Source organism: Lolium rigidum, chromosome 4 (assembly GCF_022539505.1).
Source record: "Lolium rigidum isolate FL_2022 chromosome 4, APGP_CSIRO_Lrig_0.1, whole genome shotgun sequence".
NCBI lineage: Eukaryota > Viridiplantae > Streptophyta > Magnoliopsida > Poales > Poaceae > Lolium > Lolium rigidum.
In genome coordinates, this window is record NC_061511.1 from 86,925,571 (window position 1) to 86,934,297 (window position 8,727).

Genomic DNA, 8,727 nt, shown 5'->3' on the forward strand with positions numbered 1-8,727 from the left:
CTTTATTATGGCTGCGATAAATTATGATCTTCAAAAGGTAAATGAAAAGTACAGTTTGTCTTTTCTAAGATTTTTGTTCTGCAGTCGTAAGGTTCACGCGGTAGCCAATCTCCCCTCGAGTCTCTGGACTCTGGAGACGACATTATTCAGTCGAGCATGGAGGCTCCAGATTTACGTTACGAGTTACAAGAAAGCCCTCCAATAAAAATGAAGTATTACAAAAAGGTCCTTAAGGACTTTTTTTTTGCACATAGAAGGTGGTATTCCATTAGAGTGACACGTGACGGGTACAAATTGCAAACAGGCCCTTTACAACACTCACCCTAAAGAACCTAGAATTTGAAGATAAGGCCTGTAAAATTACAAGACACACCCTAGAATAAAATCTTAAAAAGCAATCAGATCCTGGAGTTTCACCGTCACCGCTCGCCGACATCCTCGAAGCGTCGCCGCCAAGGAATGGAGAGAAGCTGCTCGAACTCTTCCTTCCGGCGAGAACCCACCCCCGCTGGCTACCTCCACACCGCCGAAAACGAATCACTTGGCTGCGCGGAGGCGTCAAGCTCCAACAGGGACGGGGAGAGGCCTCCGTCTTGGAGGTTGAGTAACAATTGTCTTGTCGGCTGAAGATCGCATTAGCCATGGTGCCGAGTGCGTGTTTGCGCTTGCAGAAGAACCACCAGTGATAAAGCTGGCTTCGCCTGGCCAGAAGCACCGCAACGCCCCTTCTTCTCCCCTCGCCTCCATGGCCGGACAGAGAAAGAGAGAGGGAAGTGCAGCCCTTGAGCAGATAGCACTAGCAAGCTAACCTCCACATCGTCGATGCGATGAAGCCCAGCATAGCTTCTCCCCCTCGCCTCCATGGCCGTCCAGGAGAAGCTTCACCGAGCTGCAGTCCTCAACCCACCACCCCTCCTCCTCGCCGCCACGGCCGGCCAGGAGGAGCTCCGCGCCAAGGATCTCGCGCATCTGGATGTGGTAGACGACCACGACTTTATTGAAGGAGACCGTGCTCCCCTCCGCCGCCGCCAGCTCCGACCAGAGGAGAACTAGCAGCAGAGAGAGGAACCCTAAGAAGCTCTGGATCTGGCCATCTAGACCCCTATCTGAGCTCCTACTACCGGGCAAAGATCCCAAAACTAAGCTACCACTAATCCTAACTACTCCGGCGCCCCTCCTAGCCCAACTCCGGCCAGCTATTCCGGCGGAGAGGGCATCGAAGAGGCCCGGTCGGCGGTGAGAACCACGCAAGGTACTGTTCATGCGTGGGATGTGAGGGGGGGGGGGGGGATGAGCCCTTAAGGACGTTTAGAAACACGAATAACACATCTCCGGCCACCGTAGCTCTAAAAAACACGCCGTCTCTTCTGGGCTCATCACGAAGCCTCATCGTCAACCAACGAGCCCTCATGATAGCTTCAGCGCTCGAAACACTGTAATCTTAAAATTTTGTTTTTGCCACACTAGAATTTGCCCATTTTACATTTGCAACTATAAATTTTGACATGACAAATGCAAAACTAAAACAACAACAAAACGGGCAAAACAAAATAAGAACTCATCATTTTCATTTAGGTTTCGTCCCACATAGGCAAAACTGATACATTACCAGAACTTGCAGGGTAGAAGTAAAATGTCAAAATTTAGAGTGACAAAAGTAAAACAGAGAAAAACTAGTGTGGCTAAAACAAAAAATTTCTCAATTCTTTCGGTATTGACATAGACGCCAGAGAAGGCGCGACCTAGTTAATCAGACCCATGAAAATTTTGGAAAAATATATGATCATTTTTCAAACCTTTGACCGGTCAACATTTAAAAAAAATACGTGAAGATTTTATTTATTGTATGAACTTTTTTTTGTAACATGGAACCATTTTTCATGCCTTTCAAAATGATTACAGTATTGTCTTTTGTAATTATTATTAATGGTAATATGGCAATTTTAGTAGACTGAATCAATGTTTTGAGATAAACCAAAAATAAAATTACCTGTTTTGTTTTGTTTTGTTTTGTTTTGTGAAACAAAGTATAGATATAGCCATACGCGCACGTACATACATCTTTTCCTGTAAGAGAAACTCTAACAGAGCCCGTAAATGCTACCGGAACTGAATTTTTTCGCTGGATTTACTGTTTCGGGCCGAAAGCTGCAGGGACTAGAGCCTGAATCGGCGGCCCGGCCTGAAAAAGTTTCTCGGGGGCCCGAGAAACTCCACGCGCGGCCCCTATTTAACTAGGTCGGGGAGGGGAGTTCGGTTCTCATGATAGCTTCATCGCTCCAAACACTGTAATCTTAAAATTTTGTTTTTGCCACACTAGAATTTGCCCATTTTACATTTGCAACTATAAATTTTGACATGATAAATGCAAACTAAAACAACAACAAAACGGGCAAAACAAAATAAGAACTCATCATTTTCATTTAGGTTTCGTCCCACATAGGCAAAACTGATACATTATCAGAACTGGCAGGGTAGAAGTAAAATGTCAAAATTTAGAGTGACAAAAGCAAAACAGACAAAAACTAGTGTGCCTAAAACAAAATTTTCCTCAATTCTTTCGGTATTGACCTAGACGCCAGAGAAGGCGCGACCTAGTTAATCAGACCCATGAAAATTTTGGAAAAATATATGATCATTTTTCAAACCTTTGACCGGTCAACATTTAAAAAAATACGTGAAGATTTTATTTATTCTATGAACTTATTTTTGTAACATGGAACCATTTTTCATGCCTTTCAAAATGATTACAGTATTGTCTTTTGTAATTATTATTAATGGTAATATGACAATTTTAGTAGACTAAATCAATGTTTTGAGATAAACCAAAAATAAAATTACCTGTTTTGTTTTGTTTTGTTTTGTTTTGTTTTGTTTTGTTTTGTGAAACAAAGTATAGATATACCTATACGTACACTCATTCATATGAACGAACGTACATACTCCCTCCGTTCCTTTTTAATTGACTCGGATTTAGTACAAACTTGTACTAAATTCGAGTCAATTAAAAAAGAACGGAGGTAGTACATCTTCCCCTGTAAGAGAAACTCTAACAGAGCCCGTAAATGCTACCGGAACTGAGTTTTTTTCGCTGGATTTACTGTTTCGGGCCGAAAGCTGCAGGGACTAGAGCCTGAATCGGTGGCCCGACACGAAAAAGTTTCTCGGGGGCCCGAGAAACTCCACGCGCGGCCCCTATTCAGCTAGGTTGGGGAGGGGAGTTCGGTTTCGAAACCCTACTCCCCTCCACTGCATCCGCTCCTCCACCGCAAAAAATCCTCGCACTCCAGCGAGGAATTCCGGCCGCTTCCTTGTGATCTCTGCTCCGCCGCGACCTCTGCTCTGTTCCCCATGGCTCACGCAGCAAAATGAGGAAGGGGAGGCAGACGTTTCAGCGGCGGGATCACCGCCTCGTCTGCCATTTTAGGCGGAGCTCGCGAAGTGGATGCGCTCCGAGGGAGCGCGCAAGCTGTCAGCGCGCAGGTCCACACGTAATGCGAACGGCGAGCTCCCGTCTGGTGGCTCGTGCATCCCGCCGCTTTCGCCGCTCCCTGACAGCAGCGACGAGGACGACGCGCCGGTGCTTCCCCTCACCAGCGGGGACTACGCGGAGGAGGCGACTGTGATCTAGCTCGTCGCCCTCGTCGTCGCCTAGGAGTGCTCTAGCGCGCGTAGCTGTCCTCCGCGGCACGTAGAGGCCCCAATGACTATCCCAGGGCCAAATTTTAGTTAAATTAGGCGCGAGGCGAAGGATTAGTAGTTAATTTATGGTTATATCATATATGTAAATTATGTTTGATTGCAGCTCGATTGGAGCATCGACCTCGTTGCATTTCGCATGTTCATTGCCAAAAAAATTCCCGCGGCGTTTGATTTCTTTATTTCAATTCGTATTTTCGGTTTCTATTCTTCGCCTCGACAAAAATCAACGAAACCGTAAAATTCAGGAGACTGAACTCGCCGTTTTTAGCTTCGACGAGTTCAGTCACGGCTAGAGATGCTCTAAGCTTCTGAAAGAAACCGAGTCTATGAAACTCATTCGTTGGGTCGTAAGATTGATGAAGTCATCACCGTCGAACAATCCGAATTTTATGAGACATCAAAATATTTAACCTCTGGTTTAAATTCTGCTTGTCATTGCTCTCATAAGCATCCAGCTACAACTACAGCTTGGTCCAATGAAACACCGCTGCGCCTGCGCGAGGCGGCGCACCACGATCCACACCAGCTGACGCCCGCCCGCTAATTTTTTAAATGGGCCACAGTCGACCTGGGCCTTCAGCTGGGAGCTATCGAAAACCCTGGGCCGTCCGTAGCGGAGATTGTGAGCGTCCGATCCACCGAGAGAGCGAGCAAGATGAGCGCGGCGGCGGGCGGGCTGCGGCAGCTGCTGACGGCGGCGGTGACGGCGGGGGCAGCGGAGGCGCGCGCCGCGGTGTTCGGCCACGCGATCAACCCTTCCGGAAAGCGCGCGGCGACAAAGCTGCTGCGGAAGAAGTTCATCGGCGAGCAGCTCGCGCAGTGGTACCCCTACGACATCAAGCGGGACGACCCCATCGTCATGGCGCGCGAGGAGAAAGAGTAAGCCCCCGCGCACGCCTTGCGCTTCATTCCCCTCTAGTAACTTGGTTGCGCTCGCCCGCCACGTGTTCGTCGTTATGCTTCATTCCTCGGGGAGGTGACGCTGACGACTGTGATGTGTTTGCTGATATGCCTCACCGCCTGGTGTGCCGTCAGGTGGTGGCACGGCATTCTTTCCTTGTTTACTAGTAATGTGTATGCATGTGGTTGCCTGAATGCCCTAGCTAATTACTAGCTCGGCGATCCCTGGTAGCAGATGTGTGGTCATTTTTATTGGTGCATTCATCATTTTGTGGATGCAGGCTTAGAGCGGATTAACAGCATGTCCATACATAATTTTGTTTTTTGTGCGCTGCTTTGATTCTTGACTGTAGTCCATAATCGTGCTTATTGTCATTTGTAGTATTGAGAAAGCCATTTTCAGCAGTCGATTTTTGGATTACTGCTGTGAAGATTACGAATACAAATCTCAATTTTGTGCTCTATGCCTCATTTGTTCAGATCTAAGATGATTAGATCAAGATAGGGATTGTGTTTGGTTATTGTTTTGCATATATTCAGTGTGTACTTGCTATGCATCTCGCCTGAGGGATGTACAGTTTTTACGAGTATTGGTTGTTATGAATAGGTAATGTTATTTTTTGGCTGTCTGGATATGCATATGCTAGAGGATGTTAGGTAATTCTGTTACCTAGCGCCCACGAGTACTTTATGCATCTGCTTCACAAGAGCAGTTCTTGTTAGTCAGAGGTAACTGGAGTGCTGATTATAAGCATGAAAAGGCAAGCCTTACCAGACTCATAGATTTTGTTTGCTAGGTTGTTTGTATTCTTTCCATTTGGCATTTGAGTAACCGCCTTTGTTTAGCTAATTATTTCATTGCTCGTTATGTGTATGCTACTTACGCTATTGTTTCTCTGCTGTTACAAGTTATGGTTTTAAGGTGTGTAAAATCTATCAGATCCTTACCTAATGCTGACTTGGCCACTGAAAGGCCAAGCATTATTTTCTGGCTTTACCAAAACACTGTAGGCATACTGATTATTTACTTACTTTCTATTGCTATCTTTAAAATGATTTCATTGATAACCAACTGTAAGAACTTGAGTTATAATAAACATGATATTTTATGAGCAATATATGAGCTAACCAAATTTCATGCCAAATTCCCTGTTTTATTGTGTTTTTGTAAGCTGGTTTTATTGACCATCTTAGCATGTTTCTAACCAATAGATACATGCTATTCATGTTGCTGGAATTTGCATAACCACGATGGGACCAACAGCATGGGCAAAAACTATATTCCTTGTTAAATATATCACTAAACTTTAGCTCTGTTGTCCATTTTTCGCCACCCCATTTGGTTATTTTGGTTGCCGTGATATCATTCATGCCAACCATAAATGAAAGAAATTCTTACCTTAGGAGTGTGGTGTGAGTTTTAAGTTCTTAACAACGCCATATATTTCTCTGTGCAGGCGTCTTACCAAGCTTGAAATGCTGAAGCGTCGTGGGAAGGGTCCGCCGAAGAAGGGCCAGGGAAGGCGTGCGGTCAAGAGAACCAAGTAGTTGCCTTGCTTCGGTTTCATTTTACTACTTAATGCTGAAATATTCTGCTTGCTACCAAGTGACATTCTGTATTAGGTCAATCATTTTGCTACTGATTTGGCAATGAGTTTGTTTCCTCTCGCCTGTAAACTGGTTTATTTATGCTGGTACTTGGAATGCACACATCAACTTCTATGATGATAAAATACAGGTTTAGTCCCCCCCCTGGTGTTCAACTGACCAAACAGTAAACTGAGCCAAATCATGGCCGTTGTCGCAAAGATTATGCCGTAACCTGAAAGCCTGGGAATTTGACTGATTTCGCTCAAAATTGTGTGCGGCATGTTTTAACCACTCCATCAATTAATCTCCAATATAAATCACTTTACACGAGCGTAAGGCAAGTCAAAAAAATGAACAACTGAACCTGAAACAATCCTTCATTCCGAGACAGTATCTGCCAGTTTTTTTTCCTGTTCTAAATGCAAGAAAGGAGTGCAAGATATATACGTGCAACCAAAGGAATCCCAACAATTACAGTGTAGCCGTGACAAGCATGCCGTCCGGTCATCTGTTCCATCCCGTCCCGGCGGTAGGCCTGCCTGACCCTCTCGCGGGTCCGCGAACATCGTCCTTGTTCCCAAAAAGGATGGGGTGGAAGACGTCTCCAATTTCCGCCCTATTAACCTCATTCATGGATTCGCCAAGATTGTAGCCAAAATTCTCGCCTCCCGACTCGCCCCTCGCATGAAGGAGATTGTCTCCATTGCCCAAAGTGCCTTCATCAAGTCTAGCAGCATCCACGATAATTTTATGTTCGTCCGGAACTGCTAGATGGCTTCAGAGAAGGAAGAAGCCTTCTCTTCTCTTCAAACTTGATATCAAAAAGGCCTTCGACTCAGTCTGATGGGGTTACCTCCTTGACCTTCCCCAACGGCTTGGCTTTCCCCCTCGTTTCCGCAACTGGACCTCCACCCTCCTTTGCTCTTCTTCACGAGTCCTCCTAAATGGAATCCTCGGAGAGCCTATCTCTCATGGCCGCGGGCTTCGCCAAGGAGACCCCCTCTCCCCGCTTTTATTCGACATCGCCGTCGATCCGCTACAGCGCATCATTGAGATCGCCACCACCCAAGGGAGGTTGCGCCGCCTTGCCGGCAAAGGAGCTCACTTTCGCAAGTCGCTTTATGCGGACGATGCCGCCATTTTTGTGCCCCCCTTCAAGAATGATGTTACCAACCTCGCAAACATCCTTACCAATTTTGGCAACGTCACCGGTCTCCACACTAACTTCCATAAGATCTTGGTTGCTCCCATACGTTGCAACGACATAGACCTCAACGATATTACTTCCGACCTTCTGGCCACCATTGCCTCCTTTCCGCTGAAATATCTTGGCACCCCCTTGCCATAAAGAGAATCAAACACATTCACCTATAATATATTGAAAACAAGACCGCCGGCCATCTTGCCCCTTGGCAAGGAAAATCTTTCAACATTGCAGGCCGGACCGCGTTGGCCAAATCGGTGCTCACTTCCCAAGCCATCTACCTCCTCACAACTCTCAACGTCCCGACGGAGTTCTTCAAGCTCTCCAAAGGATTATCCGGGCTTGGATTTGGGCGGGTACTGATACGTCTCCGACGTATCGATATTTTCTTATGTTCCATGCCACATTATTGATGATATCTACATGTTTTATACACATTATATGTCGTATTTATGCATTTTCCGGCACTAACCTATTAACGAGATGCCGAAGAGCCAGTTGCTGTTTTCTCGCTGTTTTTGGTTTCAGAAATCCTAGTAAGGAAATATTCTCGGAATTGGACGAAATCAACGCCCAGGGTCCTATTTTTGCACGAAGCTTCCAGAAGACCGAGGGGGAAAGGAAGTGGGGCCACGAGGCGCCGCCACAGCAGGGCGGCGCGGCCCAGCCCCTGGCCGCGCGGCCCTGGTGTGTGGGGCCCTCGTGTGGCCCCCCGCGTTGCCCTTACGCCTACTTAAATCCTCCGTGACGAAACCCCCAGTACCGAGAGCCACGATACGGAAAACCTTACTGAGACGCCGCCGCCGCCAATCCCATCTCGGGGGATTCAGGAGATCGCCTCCGGCACCCTGCCGGAGAGGGGATTCGTCTCCCGGAGGACTCTTCACCGCCATGGTCGCCTCCGGAGTGATGAGTGAGTAGTTCACCCCTGGACTATGGGTCCATAGTAGTAGCTAGATGGTTGTCTTCTCCTCATGTGCTTCATTGTTGGATCTTGTGAGCTGCCTAACATGATCAAGATCATCTATCTGTAACGCTATATGTTGTGTTTGTCGGGATCCGATGGATAGAGAATACTATGTTATGTTGATTATCAATCTATTACCTATGTGTTGTTTATGATCTTGCATGCTCTCCGTTATTAGTAGAGGCTCTGGCCAAGTTTTTGCTCTTAACTCCAAGAGGGAGTATTTATGCTCGATAGTGGGTTCATGCCTCCATTAAATCTGGGACGATGTGACGAAAGTTCTAAGGTTGTGGATGTGCTGTTGCCACTAGGGATAAAACATTGATGCTATGTCCAAGGATGTAGTTATTGATTACATTACGCA

General features: G+C 46.5%; 1 protein-coding gene across 1 annotated transcript; it reads left to right on the forward strand.

Annotated features, from left to right (window-relative positions):
- Positions 1-4,357: 4,357 nt before the first annotated feature.
- Positions 4,358-6,350, forward strand: LOC124649557. The gene is made up of 2 exons (XM_047189166.1): positions 4,358-4,581; positions 6,060-6,350. The coding sequence occupies exons 1-2, from the start codon at positions 4,358-4,360 to the stop codon at positions 6,148-6,150; spliced, it is 315 nt and encodes a 104-aa protein (XP_047045122.1). The 3' UTR covers positions 6,151-6,350.
- The last annotated feature ends 2,377 nt before the right edge of the window (positions 6,351-8,727 follow it).